This window comes from Miniopterus natalensis, chromosome 4, assembly GCF_054644295.1.
Source record: "Miniopterus natalensis isolate mMinNat1 chromosome 4, mMinNat1.hap1, whole genome shotgun sequence".
Lineage (NCBI taxonomy): Eukaryota > Metazoa > Chordata > Mammalia > Chiroptera > Miniopteridae > Miniopterus > Miniopterus natalensis.
The window spans coordinates 45,372,555-45,393,584 of NC_142084.1; the positions used below are offsets into that span (position 1 = coordinate 45,372,555).

At 38.3% G+C, this 21,030-nt stretch overlaps 1 protein-coding gene across 1 annotated transcript in view; it reads right to left on the reverse strand.

Moving 5' to 3' along the window:
• Positions 1 to 6,475: 6,475 nt before the first annotated feature.
• DCHS2 (dachsous cadherin-related 2) overlaps positions 6,476 to 21,030 on the reverse strand; it is a 174,600-nt gene continuing 160,045 nt past the window's right edge. Inside the window, exons 17-20 of the mRNA XM_087816138.1 lie at positions 15,410 to 15,540; positions 13,027 to 13,313; positions 11,944 to 12,076; positions 6,476 to 9,820 (exon numbers count right to left, since the gene is read on the reverse strand). Of these exons, the coding sequence (XP_087672264.1) occupies positions 7,266 to 9,820; positions 11,944 to 12,076; positions 13,027 to 13,313; positions 15,410 to 15,540 (3,106 nt within the window). The 3' untranslated portion in view covers positions 6,476 to 7,265. The remainder of the gene's footprint in view (positions 9,821 to 11,943; positions 12,077 to 13,026; positions 13,314 to 15,409; positions 15,541 to 21,030) is intronic.

Here is a 21,030-nt window from a genome sequence, read left to right on the forward strand (position 1 = left end):
GTTTTACTTTTATTTTATTTTTCTAATTTCTTCTTTCTAATTTTAATACTTTTTTACTCCCAGTTAGTACCTGTAAGGTAATTAGGAAACATTTTATTTCCATATACTCTTTTATTCGCCCAATTTTGTAGTTGAAATTTATTTCCATTTTCAAGGCACATATTAAGTATATGCTATTCTATCACCTTAATACCTACCATAAGCTCTACAGTTAAATATATTCACTATCCTTATGGTGAACCATCCCCATTATTCCTCAGTTGCCTGAATTCATTCCTTAGTGATTCTTTAGGAATATTCCTTGAGGTCATACACATTTGTAGCTTCATTTTTGATATATATACTTAAAGGTAAGTTTAGCTAGATTTAAAATTTGGCTTACATTATCTTTGAGTATCTTAAGTATACTACTCCATAGTCTTTTGGCTTAAAATACTATTGTTGAAAAGTATGGCTTGCTTTTTTTTTTTAAATCAGGAAGCCCAAAAGATATATTCTTTTTCTTTGAATCTCAATAGATTTTTAAAATGTATCTTGGTATTTATATGATTTCTCTTATATGTGAAATCTAAAAAAACAAAATAAATGAACTAAGAAAACAGAAGCAAACTCAGATACAGAGAACAAACTGATAGTAGCTAAATGGGAGCGGGTCTGGGAGGATGAATGAAAAAGGTAAACGGGTTTAAGTACAAACTGCCATTTATAAAAATAGTCATGGGGATGTAAAGTAAAGCATAGAAAATATAGTCAATAATATAGTAACAATCTATGGGATTGGAGATCTTTGAAGAATAACTGTAGAGAGAAGATCCCAGGACTGATCCCTGGAACACTGACCAAAAGGTCAAAAAAGAAAGAAAATTCAGCAAATAATTCTCAGAAAGACAACTATTCAGGTAGGATGGGAAAGCAGGGTAGTGTGGCGTCCCAAAAGCCAAGTAGAGAAAGTAGTTTAGGTTCTAGTTGGGGTAAGACGGCAACATCGGTGTATTGTTGAATGTTCCCAAATCACCTTACAAAACAGTCAGAGGACCTAGAATAGTGAAAGTGAAAACTCATGGAAAACATCTTTAACAAAAAGTTATTCCTACAAATTCTGGAATATGAGCAAACAAATGAAAGCACCAACTATTGGCAGTAACAGGGGGAAGAAAAGAAGGAATGTCCAATCTTCTTTCAGCCATAAAATAAGGAGTTACCAACAAGTGCTCACCTGCTCAAGGGAAGCTCTATCCTTGGGGAGGAAACCTAGCAGGCAGGTCTGAAAATTAACTGTCACAACTGGGGGTGGGCTACAGCAAACCCACGTTTTAGATGAGTTCAGAACGTTTGAAATAAACTTAGATTATGCTGGTATGGTCAAGTCCCCAGAGCTTCCAGAAATACACTTACTTTCTGCAATGTTATGACTACAAAATTTCTCTCTATAGCCTTAAATTCTCTCTTATACACTAGACTTAGGTATAACATTCTCCATACCTCACATCCAACTCATTATCAAGAACTAGCAACACTACCTCCAGAATATATCTTGACTCCGTTCAGCTCCACTTATAATACCCAAGCTGAGCTATAATCACCATCTGAAATTACTGCAATAGCCAATTAACTGGGCTACTATTACTACACTAACCTTCTCTCTACTCCTACCTGGGTTTATTTTCCTCAAAGTACCCAGTTACTCTTTAAGAATATATACAAGATAATATTGTATCTCTGAGCAAAAACTACCAATGGGTTCACATAACACTTGGAACAAAAGCTGAAGTGCTTCACCATAGCCTACAAGGCCTACATAATCTGAATCTTAGCTATCTCTATGATCTAATTTCCTACTCTTCTTCCTCTCACACTAGTTCTAGGCCATACTGGTTTCATAGTTTCCCAAACACTCCATGTGGCTGCTACCTCTTGACCCCTGCACACGCTCACAGATTTACCTTCAATGCTTCCTCCTCAGATCTTTGCAAGGCTCACTCACTTCGTTCAGTTAGAATAGCGTCATATCAGAGACATTCCATCAAAATAGGACTGCTGTATTGCTCTGCCCCTTATCAATCTCTTTTTATTTTTTCTTTATATTCTTTAGTTTCCTTCTTATCATAACAGCATTATTTGAGGGCATGTTTTTATTGTTATCTCCCACAATAAAATGTAAGCACAGTAAATGCACTGGCTTTATCTACCCTATTCGCTCATATGTAGAGCCCAGATCCACGCCTTGTCCACATTAGGTATTAAGTAAATATCTGTTGATTACATCTGTGAAGTATTTCCTAATTATCATTTCTTATAACTTGTAATAGTTCTTATTATTATCACAAGTTCAAATGTATCACTCTACCTTCGCTTTTATAGTTAAAAAAGGTCTTTTCCACCTTTATTCTATGCTTTTCTTCCTGTTCTTATGGTTTTAATTCTCACTCATTAATCCAGGTAGAATGCATTTGTTTATGGTGTGAAGATAAATAACTTCATATTTATTCCCTTCCCCAAGCTCCCTTATGCATTTATAAGATAATCTGTACTTGTGTGGAATATCATTTTAACACATACTAAGTATATGCACATATAGAATATCTTTCATAAATTTTTCATATTGTTTTTACTTTAAATTTTAATACATTTTGATGTAAATATTCTAGACACATCTATTGAACTATATGCTCTTCTTTTATTGAAAGAAGTTCATTCTGCTAGCCACAGGGGAGTTAAAATTTATTACAGAATCTGAAATTAAATTAAACGAATGTGCTTGGTTATGTAATGTCTCGAACAATGTGCTTTTCAGTGTCACCTACAAATTGCTTCTATTATGTCTAAAACGCACAAGAAATGTATGTCTATTGTGAGGAAAAGAGAAAGAGAAGACAAACCAGATTACAGAAGGAATTTCTAGTCATTTGACTTTGTCTAAGATATTCTACAGTATTTTAATAGAATCTTTGCACTTACTGTCCCTCTGCCCTGCGATTGGCTAAAATCACAGAACTGTGTTAGAATTCACACTTAATGGTTCAAGGCCTATGCATCACACCCTCACTTTATAGCACCCTCTGTGCCCATTCACATATGTACTCGCTCAATCTAAGAAACATCTGTATTTCATAATACGAGCTGAGACCAGGATTTTGCCCTGAGGGTTCACTATCTAACAACGAAATCCATGTATTTCGTTTTCTAACCAAAATAATGCTTTCTCATTCAAGAGATGCCCTTGTGCATCTGCTATTTATTTGGTATGCTTTCCGCTCTCTGTTACTCACTTCACAGTTTTGGTTTAGCAAATATATTGAGTGAAATGAGGAAAATTATGTAGACCAAAACAGTAGGAAGTGCTAAATTGTCATCAGATAGCCAAGTACCGAGTTTATAAGAAAAAGGTATAATTTGATATTCCAGCCATTTTTTCTTGATCTAAGATTGCCATAATTTTTTCTCTAATAGATAAATTTCTTTGAATTATATGGAATCAAAATAATTTATGACACCAGAATTCAAATAAACTTTGACAATATTTGAGAACAAACTATCAACTATATCTGTGTGTTATACACTATGGTTTAAAGGTTATATTTCAAGCAAGCACTCATTTTTAAAAAGGATATGCCACCAGAAAAAAAGACCAGGTACCAAAATTCCATATTTTGTCCCAACTGCCTTCTGAACTTTCATTTCTTGGTATATGTGAAAAGTCACCTGCTTAATATTGTGGCACTCTCAATGCCAAAGTTACGTAGAGTTGGAAATAAGGCAAGGTAATCATTCCATATATTTTATTCTTTAATTCACCAAAAAGAAATTCAAGTTTTCATAGTCAAATTTATTTCATTGTTGCTTAGCTTTAGGTTCACAACTTGATAAACCTAAGCTTTCAGACAATGGAGCAATGGAAATAGAGACTTGCAAGGAACAGAATGGAAGGAGAAAAAAGATTCCTAAAAAAAAAAAAAAAAAAAAAGAGATTCCTTAACAGGATGAACCTATAATGGGGAAATGACTCAGCAAAATCTTTACATTTAAAAATTATTTTTTACAAGTCCTTATCTTTTCTCTTGTTGCATTTCCCTACCAGTGCCCTAAACTATTCCTTTTCAGGTTTAATCTTCTATTTTCTCGTCCCTCCTTCTCTCCCTCCATCTCTCTGAAGGGGGAAGCTACCTTCCTTCAGTGGCTCACCCGGGAATGCCGGGTTTGGCCATAAGCAAGGCTTCCTCTGGTCACAGTGTCCCTCTTGAACAGGGCGATTTTCCATACTGCCTCTCCTCAGTTACGACCAAGCAGACGGCTCTATACTTTTCAGCTCAACTGAAACATGCTGTAAAAATAAACCCAATGAGCTTATCCATAATAATCCTGTGCAAATCCACTAACCACATTCTCTCCGTATACTTCATGGCTTTGAAGTAAACGATCATCTTAGATCCTTTTACTTATGTCTTGCTTTTATTCTTAGTGAAAATTTAAAAATGTGCAAAATGGCAAAGCAAAACAAATGTACCGAAACATATGTTTGGATGTAAGTAAGTTGAAAATTAGTAATTAACTTTCATCACTATAAATTCTAGAACACACAGCGAAGAGGTCACTGAAATTGAAGGTAAAGGTGCTGAGAAATGCAACTCCTGTCTCAACTGGACATTTATTCTAGACTAAGTATGTATACATGTAGGCAGCCAGCAGTTTATAGTGCATTTTAATATTTTTGGAGAACAGTTAAATGATCCAATCCCCGAAGATACAGCATTTCCCCCTTTTTTTGCCCAGGAATCTGTTTTGGAAGCCAATTCAATGATTACTACTAAGACATGGAATTTTGATATCCATTTGGTACTAATTTACACCAGTATTTTGAAGGCTGCCAACAAGAAAGTCCAGAATTTCAGGCAGCCAAAATTCCACAAGAGACAACTGTCTTTTATTTTATAGCTTATGAATTTGGGGCTTAATATGATTTTCCACTAACAAGTTCTGTACCCCCTCCAGAGTGCTAAAGCTGGTGTGTAGATCAGCAAAGTAACACAGAACATATGAGGTGAGTTAATATTAAACTTGAAGGAAAACTATACAAATTATATTGTTTATTTAGGGAAAAAAGCACTCTGGTTGAAAGGGCTGACATATGATTTACTGCGAACACTTAGCCAGCATGTTTACATTTTTACCCTTAACCCCACTCACAGCATTTGTTTGGTGGTGGTGTGGTGCTGGATACAGTATTAATAAAGTCATCAATGAAAAATCCACTAGATATTGGTAAGGAATGGCTCTAAAGACTTCTTGTCTTCTGTCTTTATTAAATGCCTAAAAAATGCAGAATCCTGTCCAGAAGGAGTAATAAATCACAGGCAAATAACTTAAGGAAGAGTTAGATGAGTATCTCTTTTTAAGCATAAGTACATAAAGAACCTGTTTAATTAAAAACAACAAAATGTTCTTCGTTCCTAGGAATAATTCTGTTGCAAAACACAACTTCCATCTATAATTCAAGAAAAAAATCAGTATAACATTTCTTCATAGGCTCAATGTGATCTTTTGAAGGAAGTCAAAGAGAGAATAAATATTGGAACACTAGAATAATTAATTAATTGTTTTTACAAAAACCATGAAGTCTTCTTCCTCAAGTGCCATGGAAAAAAGGAGAGGCATACACTGTCCTTTAAGTATCCCATGCCTAAATGACGTTCCCTAGGATTCCAGACTTGACCAAAAACCTTCATGCTTCATACAATTTCTAATGTGGTTTTATACACTTGTTCTCAATGTAAGAGTCAGCAAAGATACATAATTGATCAAATCAGCTTAGAAAGCCTAGAATTATTTACCTACAAAATTGGGTCAAACACAGCATTCTGCAATGTTTTTCAGTAAAGAGAAATGAATTATCTCACATAATTTTACAGACAAGGCCTATTAAAAAAACATAAAGGAAATACTTCTAGAGCAGACACTCACACTAACCACCAAGAAAACCGTACCAGATGTCCATGAGAATCCTAAACTCTTACTCTAAAGACTGTTGCCTACCATGGATGCCCTCCGGTCCCTCAGCAGCAGCAGGAAGTGCTCTGCTTTCCTGGAACAGATAAGAACTTTGGATGGACTCTCAGGTTCACCAGAGAAGGGGATATAGCATCATCTGTGAGCACCACCCAGCACCACTGTATTTCTGAAACAGGAGCCATACAAACAGAATTATTTTAACTGTGTTGCCAAACTGCTCCATCTAATGTCGGTTAAAGCTCAACATGAACCAATGGAAGAAAAACTTCTGACATCCATTCTTAACTTTTATAGTAGAAATATTTATGTAAAAAAATCTTCATTGGAAAATATATTGCTAAATTACTCTATAAAAATTATTATTAGCTAATAACATAATTTTATCTACGTAAACTTTTTAAACTGACATTGAATGGATAAATTATTTATCTCCAAAAGTTACTATATCTAGAAGAAAATTTTAAAAATCTATGAGTTAATCTTCAAACTTTAATGTCTGTACCCGTACGATGTTACAAGACAGAACATTGAAAAAAAAAAAATCATCGTTCTATTTGTAAAGAAGGTCAAGGAAACGTGTCTCAGGTGACAGCCAGCCACACACTTACTGCTTTTATCAACCCTGGCCCTCTGTCAAGAACAAACAGTTCTGGTTCATTCAATCGAGAATAGTTTTCTTATTTGGCACAGGGTTATGACAAATTTAATTCTTATTTTCTGATTAAATTTCCAAAAGACACCACATTAAAATTCAAATTATGGCTAAACTCCACAAGTGTGGCCGATGGCAAAAGTGAAGAAATGCATCTCTAAACACATCAGATCTACAGAAAATTGCTTCACGTTAAACCTTAAGTCTATCCTTCCAAATTACTATGTAATCAGCAGTAATGCGACTGGGTGACTGCACCTGTACTTCATTTCCATTCATTTTCATATGAACATGTTGGCAGTCAGTCAAGTTCACTGTGTCCTTTGGAAATCTAATCATACAGAAAACCAGGTAGGACAGAATATATACTGCTTAATATATACAAACGAGTCCTGAGAGCAAATTATAAAGGTTGAAAGAAGGGATAACTTCTCATTAAGGCTGTAAGAAATCTGAGTAACTGAAATGAGGAGGTTCTAAAAACCCTGACTAAATGATATCACTCCCTTGTAGATAAAATGAGCCCGATCTCGAGCAACTTGCTTAAGAATGTCCCGTTCAGTCATTCGCGCCCAATGGCGAGCAGGCGCTTGACATCACAACCAGCTTATAGTTGAACTTCGTCCTCTGCTTTAAGTTCACGGCAGGTGTCACTTAGACGTGTCCCTAAGAAATCTCCAGGCGACAGCAGCGGAGTCGTGGCCGGGGTCTGTGTTGTCAATAGGGAAAGGGATGGAGAAAAACTGGGGGTCATGGCCTCAGGCAGAGAACTGAGATGGTAGAGAAGGGGGGACTGCGGGTACTTCTGAAGTGCCTGCCCTGGGGTGACGGCTGGCATTCTCGGTGGCACTGCTTTAATCCCGGGTTGGGCTACCGCTGTTATCAAAGGGGGCGGGAGGATAAAAGATTTCTTCTCTTTGGGAATTCCAGGTTTATGTAAATGTTCGTCCTTCAGTTTTGCAATATCATTAAACACCGAGGCAAGAGGCTGGAACCTGGGCTCCCAACTGAGGAGGTAATCCCAGCGACAGCTGCCTCTCTCGCCGCCGCCCGAGGGTCTCTGTGCTGAACGAGCCGCACGCCTTGCTTCTGGGTCGCCTGGGATGGAGGCGGGCCCTCTGCTGGCCTCGGCCAGCACGTCCGCTCTGCCCTCTCTCTTCAGCGGCTGGGGTGCCACCTGACCTTGAACGCAGGCTGCGCCACCGCCCTCTCCGCCATCCCTGTCCCCCACCCCGTCGGTGTCCCCGGACACGCAGGAGAGCTGGTCCGAGTCCCGGGGGACGCCCGAGTCGGGCACGCGGGACTCGCGGCCGCTCAGCGCCGAGCCCGAGCCCGAGCCCTTCCTGTAAGGGTGCTCGTTTATCCGCTGGATCTCCTTGTCCTCCGCAGTCTCCCCGTCGGCAGAGCAGCGGCCGCCGGAGCCCGGGCGCCTGCAGAGCCCCGCCGCGTCCTGGTGCGGGGCCCCGGCCACGCCCCGCCGCTCGGGCGCCGCGGGGAAGGGCCTGACCGCGCCCGCCTCCCTGCTCAGCCTCCCGCCGATACCCAAGGGCGACGGCGCTTTCTTGTCGCCGTGGCTCTTCAAGGCGTCTTTCTGTTTATGTCTTAAGACCAGGGCGATCAGAATGAACACGAGTAACAGGAACACGAGAAAGGCGACGGCCAGGCCGACCGAGAAGCGGCTGGCTGTCAGCGCCCAGCGATGTCCCTCCGAGGACAGAGACACGTTGACAAGAACAGTACAAGAGGCGAACCTGGAGTCCTGTTTAGGGCTATGAGCGATTATTTTCATTTCAATGGTGTCTTCCTTGCCGACTTGACTTCTAACGAGGGGAAGGGCTTTAGTCAAATAAATATTTCCGTTAGTTTTATTTACTGAAAAGAAAGGAGACGGAGTTTCAAGGGAGTAGAGAACAACACCATCGATCCCAGCATCTGCATCTGATGCTTCCACTCTGCCAATCAACTGTCGTATGTTATTGTTTTCTGGGAGGTTGAAAAAATATTGATCTTGAGTGAAAATGGGTTCAAACTCATCTATCCCTTCAATATCCACCCAAACCGTTAAAGAAGCAGTTGAGTCACCTTTGTCTTTTGCCTGAACCGTGAGGCAATACTTATTGTCATTTTCATAGTCAAGGACTTGCTTAGCATGAATATCCCCTGTCAGAGGGTCAATGAGGAAGGGATCATGGTCACGCCGCACCCCATGAGTGACAGAACAGGCGGATAAAATAGAATAGGTCAATTCTCCATAAGGACCTGCGTCAAAATCCAAAGCATTTACAGAACATATGGTGGAGAAAACAGGCAGATTTTCCGGAACAACACAGTTCAAGCTTGGGAACAGAAACTGAGGTTCATGGTCATTATCATCTTGGACACCAACAAACACAACTGCAAAAGAAAAATGCTTTTTTTCTTCATCTGAAGCTTGGATAGTTAAAGTAAATTTTATCATTTCTTCATAATCCAAAGGTTTACTCAAATAAAGAACTCCAGTTCTTTCTTCTAGGTAAAAATGCCCCTTCTCGTTTCCAGAGATTATGTGGTAGATGATTTCTGCATGTGAACCCTCATCACGGTCACTGGCTGAGACCACAGTGACGTGACTCCCTGGAGGGGTACTTTCCTTGACATGGGCATGGTATCTGAGGCTGCTGAATGTAGGTGGGTTATCATTGACGTCAAGCACTTCTATTGACACAGTGGCGGTGGAACTCAGTGGAGGGCAGCCACGGTCAGACGCCAGAATGACAAGCTTATGACTGGCAGATGCTTCTCTGTCCAGATTGTGAAGCAACACCAGATACCCAACTTGCTTATAAGGATATTCTGAGTGAATGAAACTGGTTTCCAAGCGGAAATTGTTCTGTGAATTACCACTGATGATTGAATATTCAACATGTGTGTTTTCAGGGGTCCAGTCATGGTCAGTGGTTGAAAAGGTGACAAGTGTACCTCCGATTTGGGCATCTTCACTCAAGCTAAGATTGTAATAGTCTACCGCAAACTCAGGGGCGTAATTGTTCATATCTTGTATTTCTATCTCCACTAAGGTAAGAGCCCTCAGGTCAGGAATTCCACCATCACTGGCTTCAATAAGAAGTTGAACTGTTGATTTTTCATCCAGAAGTAATATAGGCTTAATAATAAATATCGTGCCTGAAAAACAAGACGTAGCATTTCAATGTTGTGAAATTAAATTTTCATTAACCGTTTAGTTAGCAAATATTTATCAATATTTACTAATGTGTTTACTTATTTGTTATATTTGTTACTTAAGTTACAACCAAGAGTAACTCCGAATAGGAAATTAAAATTATTATATTTATACTTTTGTAACACTTAAGAGTCAGAAATAATATTCATGATATTCATTCCATTAAATATGTGTGAGGCTTGCAGATGACTTTACCATAAATTTCTCTTAATTTTCTTTTTATATTGTAAGTTGTTCCATTGCTCTTTTAAAAAAATGTATTCTTATTTGAAAAATTTGTACCCCATTCTACTATCCATAGACACCTGTATAGAGACATTCTAGCATTCAGATATTTATTCTGGAAATACTGGTTGACACCACTCTAGTCAAATGAAAGTAGTAAGTATGATAATGCAGTTACACGTATTGTGTAATTATAGAGATGTCTGTCCTAAAGTTCTTGGTTAGTTCAGCATGTGAATTTTCCTCTTGTTGATGAAATATATTTAATACAATGTATTGTTCTAAACATAGAGATATGTAATTTTTAGAACTATGCATGTAAACATTTTTCTAAGACAAATGTGTTTTGAGTGTGGTCACTAAGAAAGAATACAAAATGCTGTCACTTAAATGCCACATTTCAGTTGGAGTCCCACCATGAACGAAATTGACCTGATAACAGTTGATATTTTGAAGATGTTCTAATCAATGTCTCATTGCAAAGTTTGCTGCTAACACTGGCAAGCAAAAGGAACCACCTCCCACCTTCCACACTGTGATTTGCTATCGCGAGGGCAACAGTTGTCATCATCTGAAGACAAATATATATATAAACATATTTATATATATTAAAATAAAAATAAATAAATAAATAAATAAATAAAGAGAGAGAGAGAGAGAGAGAGAGAGAAAGGAAAGCCAAATTCCTGACATGTTTATATCCATACGATAACCATTTATCCACACATGTGGCGACATTATCTACTTGTCCCCATTACAACACTCCATGGGTAATTCTGTGCTGGTATTTTGTTACTAAATTCTCCTTCTAGGTAATCCCGAGGTTAATTTTTTTTTAACTGAGATATAATTGGCATATACTATTTTCAGCTATGTACATATTGTGAAGTGATCACCACAATAAGTCTAGTTAACATCCACCATCCTCGGAGTCCTTTTATTTTACTTTTTATCTTTATTGTTGAAAGTATTACAGATGTTCCCTTTTTCCCCCCCAATGACCTCCTCCACTCCACCCCTCCCCTCCCCTTGGGGTAATTTTAAATCAGTTCTCAACTTGTGAAATTATGCAACGGTGGGTATAGATGGGGAACACACACTGTGCGGTGTCGCAGGTCCTTCTTTTCCATAGTGTGCTCTGCTAGGGACAGTGCTTTGCTAACTATTCATCTTTATCAAATTTAGCTTTAATGTCTACTCACTGTCCAACTTTCTCTGTACAATGAATGCTTAACTGTCCTAACCTGAAACCACTTGCCCGAATGCATCTCACAGCCACCAATGTCTTGCTGTATTAAAAACACAGGCAGCCTTCGAAGGCATCGAATAAGCCAGAACAGCAGAAAGTGTTTTACTTAATAGAGATGGCTCAAATAATTTCTTTTGGTCCTTATTGAATGAATGATGCTATTACTGAACTTTATGCACCTGGGCTACAATAAGTTTCCAAACTCTAGTAACATCAAGTCCTCAGTACTGAATTAATCCCCTCAACTTTCAACTTGACTTGAGCCTTTCGAGGCCTGGGATAACTACCTGAACTGTGCTTCGCTGGACTGACCGACTGGGTGTCTACTATATGGGGGTCTCTGAGCCTCTGAGCCATCGCCAGCATTTAACCAATTCCTTTGGCTTTCCAGCCACTGAGATGCTGGAGAAGAGAAATAATCCTGGGATTTGCTACCACAGCATTTGACATAAAGAGAAATGGGATGGTGGTGTCTGTAATACCAGGGGGTGGAGGTGGGGAGCCATTTTAGGAGCATTTGGAAAGGATTATTTCAGGTTTCCACCCTGTAACTCAAAGCTATGGACACTGAAGCCACTATAGATAACTCACCGTTCATAGGATCAATGGAGAATTCCTCAGAAGGGGAAAGAATTCTGTAAGAAACGTACTCATGGCTCTCTGCGTCGGTGGCTGCCACAGTCAGCACGGAGTACCCCACAGGCACCGACTCTGGAATGGTGACCTGAGGGAAAAAGAGAGAGGAATGGACGCTGTGCTTAAAGACACGAATCTTCATGGACAGGAGATCATTTCATTTATTTTGCTTATGGAAAATACACAGCAAACCTGACTTTATCAGGCATATTCATTTATAGAGTGGACATATTAAGAAGATTATGTAGTGGTCCTAGAATTCAGAAAAAAAATTTTTTTTAATTTAATTAAGTTTTGATTTTTTTTTTATTATGAAAAAATTTCCTTCTAAATTATTTCTGTGTGGTAGAGGATGGTTAATACATTCGATAATATATTATTACTTATACACATTATCTAATTTAGCAAGCCTTCACAGAAAAGCATTACTTAGGTTAGTTTCTCTCCTATGTTTACACAGAAACCTTGCATGTGTTACCTTCAAGAGTCCCAGAGCCCATTCCAAGTACTTAGTTGAACGCTATCATTGTCCTTACTTCTATAAGCATACACTATGCTCTAAAAACTAAAATTTCCACTTTGCTCATAATTGTGCAAAATGTTAATCATTTTGTTATCATTCAAAATGTTAATCATTTCAAAATATTCTAAAAAGGGGCCTAGGAAAGAAAAAACTTCCCAAATTAACTGCAGATAATCCCAGCTACCTTATTGTCTTATCTGTAGCTTTGAAAATATTAGGCAAGTTCCAATTATTATGAACAACTGGACCCCAATCCCTAAAAACCAGAAAAATGATGACATAGTTTTATAAGATAACACATGATACATACTTCAGAAATGGAATAGAATTACATATTCAATTCCACATATAATTCAATCCTCCATGATATTAAATATAAAACCTTTAGCATCAACTTAAGCACTGAAAACAGTGACTGCTGTATTATAAATTAGACTGTCAACAGCGGGAGGCTTACTTTGTTCCCTTTCCTTTCTAGCTTGGGCTGTGTTTCAGCATCTCTGTGAGCTGTTTACCTGGTAAGAATCTTGAGAAAATACTGGTGGGTTATCATTGACGTCCAACACACGGACGATGAGTGCTCCCTCTGTGTGGTGCACCGAATCAGAAATTTGGATAAGCAGCTCATGTTCAGTAGCTTCTTCAAAATCCAATGTTTTCACTAGCACCACTACTCCAGTGCTCTGATCAATAGCAAACTTGCTTCCAGGATTACTGCCTTTCGCGAAACTGAAGATGAAAGCTGGATTCAAATCCACATCGTGAACTGATATTTGAGTCACAATCACACCAGGCAAAGAATCTGAAACAGTCATGACCAATGTCAGTCTCCATTAAAATTCATCCTTTGAAATACCTTCCTTTAATAGTTCAATACAAGGTTTATTTTTTAAGTCCAACAGGATTTGCTGTTTCTTGGCATGATTTCTCATACAAAGCTTGTTATAAACTGAACAAAAACTTTGAAGAATTTATAAGCCGAATAAAAGTGAAAATTTACCACTGAGTCAGGAATTGAGGAGGTAGGGTATATTCAATTTGTATATTACATTTTTCATTGTATGCTTACTACACAATTCCAGCACCAAGAAACATTCTAAACCACTCATTTGTACTGTGTAGTTTCTGTATCGAAATCATATATTCATGGGAGATATGGGCAGGAAGAAGGTTATTACTCAAAACATTAACGCAAAACACAAGATTTTGAAAAGTAGGCAATATTGAAATAAAAATTCTTGGATGCTGAAGTTAGGAATTGATACTCAGTTCTTTGCACTTATCTTGCAAAATTATTTCTTTTGGAGTGAGACATACATTGCTTCCTTCCCTTAAAATATGACTCTCAAAATGCTCATCATTATAGAAGGACAAAGTATAGAGAGTACTAGTTATAAAAACAAGTCTTTAATGTTATTCACCAAAAAAAAAAAAAATCACAAAATAGATGATATGCTAAATGCCTCATACGGTATGTGTTCTCTAGTCTAAGCTGCCGTGAAAGGGGCTTTGTTTTTTAGCTACATGTATGGTACAGGTAGAAGGGCGATGCCACGGTATTCAGAACAGCTCCACTGCATATAAGACTCACAATGTTCATAGTCAAGCCTGAACATTCTTGATGTGCACCAACCACACCTTACCCCATTCAGTAGGTTTTGATTTATATTGTTCGTTCTTATGATATAATTATACTGGGCACCCTGCTGCATTTTGATGCTAATGCATGTACTTTTACCTTCAGTAAAAGCACATGAAAATATGTCAAATAGGCAGAAAGCAAAACTTAAATATTTTTTATTGATAGACTATTTCAGAATATTTAGAATATGTGTAGATATTCTTATATATAGAAGCTTCTGGAATATATCCCTCTGTGAGTGGTGATGGTTAGAATTTGTTTGGAAAAGGGACATAAAATGTTAGGAATACTTCAGGAATAAGTTTGGTGTTAATAATGAAAGGAGCCTGGCCTGGCATGGTTCAGCGGTTGAGCATCGGCCTAGGATCCAGGAGATCAGGGTTCAATTCCCGGTCGGGGCACATGCCAGGTTGTGGGCTCCATCCCCAGGCAGGGGCGTGCAGGAGGCAGCCGATCAATGACTCTCTCGTCATTGATGTTTCTATCTCTCTCTCTCCCTCTTCCTTGTTCTCTCTGAAATCAATGAAGATGTGTTTAAAAAATAATAATAATAATGAAAGGAGAGAGGCAAGTGAGGCGCCACACTATCTGCAACTTCAGCTATAAAGAGTTGGGTTGTATTTTATTGCTAGAGCCATTGAACACAGGCAACTTTGGGATCATAGTCTATGGAGTCATCGTGTAGCCCCGATGCCCAAACAATTAAGATTAAGCAGCATATCATGTAAAATTTTGTATTTGCAGCTTCTACCACTAATGTGATAAAGTCTTTCTGCAAATGTTGAAGTTTAGTTTACATTAGAGGAAAATGATGACTTTGTATGATGAACATCCAATTCCCTTCACTTATTACTTGTCATTAGTGTACTTGCAAAGACCGACAAAGTTACCAGTCTGAGATCGCTTCTTCTCAGAGGAGTTTTAAGATGATTATCAGTCAACAAAATATGTTTCTTCATAGAGCAGATTTCATTTTTAAGAAATGTCTGAACATAAAAAGAACCCATGTGCAACAGTGGTATGAGCATGGGAACTGGCTTCCCACTGAATCCCAGCTTTAACATTGAACTTATCTGACATTTGGTAATTAACTTCTGACCATCCATATTCTATTCTGTAAAATAAAGATGGAAACTGTCTAAGTTGCATGGTTGCTGAGAATTAGTACTCATATTTAATATAGCACCTGGCTGAAAATAGGGTAGATGATATTATACAAGTTAATCAAAACCACTGTTCCAAATTGCCACACTTACTTTCTGCAATTTCCACTGCTTCAGGGGGTAGAAACACTGGGGCATTGTCATTTACATCAGTCACCTGGATCTTGACCACACTTGTACCAGAAAGCCTGGGCATCCCTTTATCTGTGGCTTGCACAATCAAGCTGGTTTGGAAAAAAATAAAGAAAAACAACATAAATATCAGATTTCCAGTTGAAAATTTTAAAATAAGCTGATTAGATACATTTATTTCTCTTCCTGGCTTTTTCTAAATGGCATCATTTAAAATTTATTTCGTAAGAATGGTAGCCTGAAATTTATTTATTTATTTGTGACATGTTTAGAGAAGCAAATCCAGCAAGCCACCAGGGATCATGAGGCATTTGTATCAAAGCAATGCACCATTTCTGGGAGATAGACCGTCAAATTCAGTCCTTTTTTACTAAAAATAACCTAAAAGATACAAATCCCATGACCTGATCTTTGGATAAATAGATTGTCTACTCTGCCACACACAGCCTGTATATTGCTACATATTTTCATTTTACTATATCAACAAAAGATAAAGCTACTAAAAGATTGCTTCATATTGATATTTTTTCAGACCCAAATTGCAAAACAATCAAAACTGTAGAATTAAGAGAGAAAAAATTGCCATGATTAATACACATATAAAAAATGCATGATTGGGCAAGACTATAAAGTACATGTGAAAGGATTCACATGCAGTGAAGTGATTCAGTCTCTCTTGGATGATGGTATGACTAGCTTCTCCAGCAACCAAGTTAAAAAACTTATTAGTGTCTTCAACTTCTCCCTTTCTGTCACCACCTTTCCAACACCCAACTAATTATGTGTTGAATAGATTTTACCTCCTGGGTATCACTCATCCATTTCACTCTCACCTTCAGAGCCTCAGAAAGGCTGATCAGCCATCCCGCTTTGCCAGGGATTAAAGGGTTTCCTGGGATATGAGATTTTCAGATTTTTAAAAAAACTAGGACAGTTCTAGGCAAACCAGGACAAGTTGGTTCTGTAGTCTCAACATCTTTACCTGGAATGGTGTATATTCATTATATCTTTTTTCATCTGGAGTATCTGTTTACTCACCAATCTCCCTACTACAAGTCTCATCTGCTCCATTCCAACCTCCACACTGCCACTCAGTTGTTCTATCTAAACTCCTGATCTGAAAACGTGAGTCCCTATTTAAAACCTTTCCTTATCTCTCCATGTCTACAAGAGGTAGTCCCAGCATTGAGCATGTACACATGACCTTCTATGATTTGGCTTCTGCCTCAAATCCCTATCCCTACGCCTCTTGATCCTTCAAAGCTCACATCTTGGCCTTTCATAAGCTTTCACTGACCTCTCCTTTGATTTGGAGGTCCCTTCTCTGTCCCATAGCACCCTGTACATTCTTCTGTGTAACAAACATCAGCCTTTCTTCTTAATGATTATTTGTCAGCCTCTCCAGTAAGTTCTTGGAGGGTCAGTGGGCTACCTTATCTGATTTTCTTTAATATATATTGGATACTGGTTTCTCAAGATTTATTCAAGATTATAAATGTACTATGTCACAGAGCCAGATTGAAGCGCAGGTCTTGGTTGAACGGACAGCTTGTGATCCTCCTTAGATTTGCCTCTCTTACTGTGTATATGTCACTCCTTAGTGTATAATCATCAGCTAATTTTTCACTCTCCTCTAATCACTGGGAGGTGTAGGAGGGCAGCTGAGTAATAAAGTGAGTTGTCAATCAGAAGATGATCTCTATTTCAGAGGCGGTATTAGTCTTAGCCAGCTGTTGATGCTACTTTTTGAGAAACTGAGTCTTAGAAGTTGACACACTTTTACTTTCTTTTCCATTGTTAGCTTACCTGATAAGTCTACTTTCTTCCCAACCTTAAATTTAAAAATGATGTAAAATAAGCATCAACTCTTTCTTGGTTTAAAATCCATTTAATAGCAAATGATTCCTGTTTATCTACCGTTCAGGAAGCACACAGACTGCCTTCAACACTGTCAAAGTTGGGATATCAGTATAATACAGACTTTGAGTTCTACACTTCTGGGGCCTAGGAATAATTCCATGTGGAAAGTTTGTTTTGTTAGTTTGAACATAAGTCAGGTACATATGGAAATATTTTACTAAAAATAATCAACTCATAATGTTCTCTATCCCTGCTGCCTGCCCTTCCCCAATATCATACTAAAGTCTCAGCCAAGACATCAAAGTTATGTCTTATTCTTCCACCATAGCCATAACCACCCTTATTTTCACAACGTTACGACTTCAGGGGTTCTATGTATTGCCGACGTCAAGCTTAAAAAAGTGGGACTCTTTGATATAGAGAAAAATACATAATTCAGTTTCAAAATAAAAGGACAAGTAAAAAGTTTCTCAATGGCTTAAAAAATGAAAAATTATATAGGCAGATCCACTGAGATTCTACACACAACCTCTGCGAGACCTCAAGTTTCTTATGATGGCTCCTTGGCAGTCTTTGTGTAACTATTGGCTGTAGCCAGTCCAACTGGCTCCATGTTTCCGAACTGCTACCCTGATGAGTACCTGTATTACCAGCAGAGACTATAAATGAGTCTGGACCAATTTAAAACAGGCCCATTCTAGCTCAGAGCATTTTTCTCCTACTCTACCCGTGGGAAGCTTCTTTTACCACGTTAAACTTTAAATGAGGCTTTGACCAGGTAAGATCTTTGCTGATTGCTTTAACAAATACTGAAGATGTTGGTAGAGGACTTTTCACAACTCACTCTCAACAGTACCTTAACTGTCTACCAACAATGAGGTGTTTCTTCTGAAATTCTAAAAAAACTAAAGATATCAGCCAACATCAGGAACACCTATGAAAAGAAGAGCTATGATTTCTGGTTACATCTATACAGTTTTATCTCCTCTTCTTTCTGAGATTCTACTATAATGATAGCAAAAGAATTTAAACTTAGATATATATCCATAAAGCTAAAAAGAAAATGGGAGAAGATATGAACTGGTGGAGCAGGTGAGAAGTTTCAATGAATTTCTGGAAAATGCAAGCAGATTAAGCAGTGGTTACTCATGAGTGGGTCACAGATTAAAATGCATTTGGAGAGAGATCAGGATGAAGGAGAAACAGATTTGCTGGCAGGTAACCAAAGAGAGGCTCAAGACATGGCAAATGGTGAGGTGAGATATTGCGTTAAAAATAGCTTGAAGATTATTTTAAACTCAAGATACAGAACAGTTAAGTCCCCATGCCCACTGCTCTTCACTCCCAGGCAAAAGAATTCCTGACGATCAGTCCCAGAATAAGTAATATTGAGGGACTGTCCCTGGAGAACTGAAAGCCCCTCCCAAAGGAAAAAGAACTCTCTATATGTTGTCATTTGTATGTCATCCTGCAGAACCAAGGATCATCAGTTACTTCCAGAAAGCCTCCCACATGAAAACGACAGTGCAGAACAGACAAAGTGAAGAAACGTGCCCAAAGGAAACAGAGATCTTGAAAGAACAAAAGAAAATGTAGGAACAATTCTAATGAATGTCCTTGAAGATGTATCAGAAGATGATGCATGCACACATCAATAATGGGATGCTATGGAAAAGCTCAAAGAACAAGGAAGAAACTTTGGAAATAAAAGTATAAACGATGTCCCCAAATGTTTTTCAGCCAGAGCGAAATGAGAAAGTTTAGAAGATTAAAATTAAGGTATTCTCCCTAAAAAAATAAAACAAAAATAAACCAACACACAAAACAAGAAACAGAAAGTAGGAAATAAAATATTATTGACAAAAGATCGATCCAACAATTGATTGACTAGGGTTCAGGGCAAAGGAACAGGACAAAGTAAGCAAACCAAAACGAAACAGAAGAAGAGGTGATTGGCAATGAAATAAGATAAAGTAGAAAGATTTCTCCTTATTAAAACAGCAGACAAGTACTCAGCACAAAGAAAGACCCACATCGTGGTATATAATCATAAAATTCCTAAACATTAGACATAAAGAAAATAACCTGAAAACTTCCACAGAGAAGAAAAAAACAAATCATGTACAAAATGTATCATTAGAATGGCACCAGACTTCTCAACAGCAACATTGGGTTTTAAAAGATCACAGAATACAGTGGTGCCTCGGTTTTCTAACGCCTCCGTTGACGAATATTTTGGGTTACAAACGCCATAAACTCAGAAGGAAATGCTTCGGTTTTCGAACCCGCCTCGGAAGTGGAACCCGCCCCACGGCCTCTGCTGAGGGCAGGATCCTGAGGCCCAGCTGTGGGCTGTGGAGCCCTCGGTTTTCGAACCTTTCAGAACTAGAACGGGCTTCCGGAGAGGATCACATTCGAAAACCAGGGTACCACTGTACCTTCAAAAGCCTAAAAAAAATTCAACTTCTATTCTATCCATTGTATAAATCACATGTGAAAGTAGAATAAAGGCATTTTTAGATATTCAAGAACTCAGAGAATTTACTTCCCTGGCCAAAGCTACTGGAAGAGAAAGACGGGATCTGTAATATGGGCTCAACTTAGGAGAGCAGTAAAGCAAAGTCATGGAAGAATCAGCTTTGCTGAAGGCTTAGAAAACTGCTGCAGATCATTAACGCTGGACCTGGAGGGCAGAAAGCAGTAGGAGCAGGTCCTGAAAGAACAAAGAGGACTTGATAGAATATTTGATATAAGAGGCATCTGGGCGGGGGGGGGGGGGGGGGGGGGAGTATGGGTGGGCACAACAGAGCTCCTGGAGCCTTAACATGGAATTAAATACATGGATGTAGCAAACTCAGTGAGGGGAAAAAAAAAAAGATAATCATTATCTTTGGAGCAGGGAGAAGACACATGGGTATGACATGGCTCTGAAGTGAACATTCATAGAATCATATAATGCAAACTGATTACTAATTAAATGAAAACCAGTGAATGAGTGTAAAGAGAGAATTGGATAAGAGAAAGTAAAAATATTAAATGCACTTCTATTATAACAAGAAGTTGAGAGATTGTTTAAAATGATCAATGAAGACATATTGGTGTCTATACTAATGGAGAAAACCAGTTAAAAATGTCAGTCTCTGGGGACTTCAGTGTTGGGATGGGTGAGGCAACAGGGGCTGACTTCTTAATATGTTGATATACTCCATGATACTACTTGATTTTTTAAAAGTGTATTACTTTGATAATAAAAATCTTGGCCCTGAAGTGTTACAACGCTCCCAGGAATATTCAATTATCAACTTAAACGGCAATAAATCTCTCCTCTTCAGTTATAAGTCAAGCAGCAGAAACGCCTTCAAATGATTCAAATAGAATTTTGAGTGCTCATACCTAGATGTGTTATTTTACAACTACAAGCTGGAACTTCTTTTTTTTTTCCTTTCTGTTTTGTGTTTTATAAATATACAGGAGTGTGCTTTTAAATTTTTTTATTGATTTTTTTTTTTCTTTTCTTTTTTTTTTAGAGAGAGGGAGAGAAAAAAAAAAACAATGAATCAGCTGCCACCTGCACACCTCCTACTGGGGATCAAGCCCACAGCCCAGGCATGTGCCCTGAATGGGAATCCAACCGCCGACCTTTTGGTGCACGGGATGATGCCCATCCAACTCAACCACACCGGCCAGGGCAGGTGTGTACTTTTAAGATTCATTCACATAAT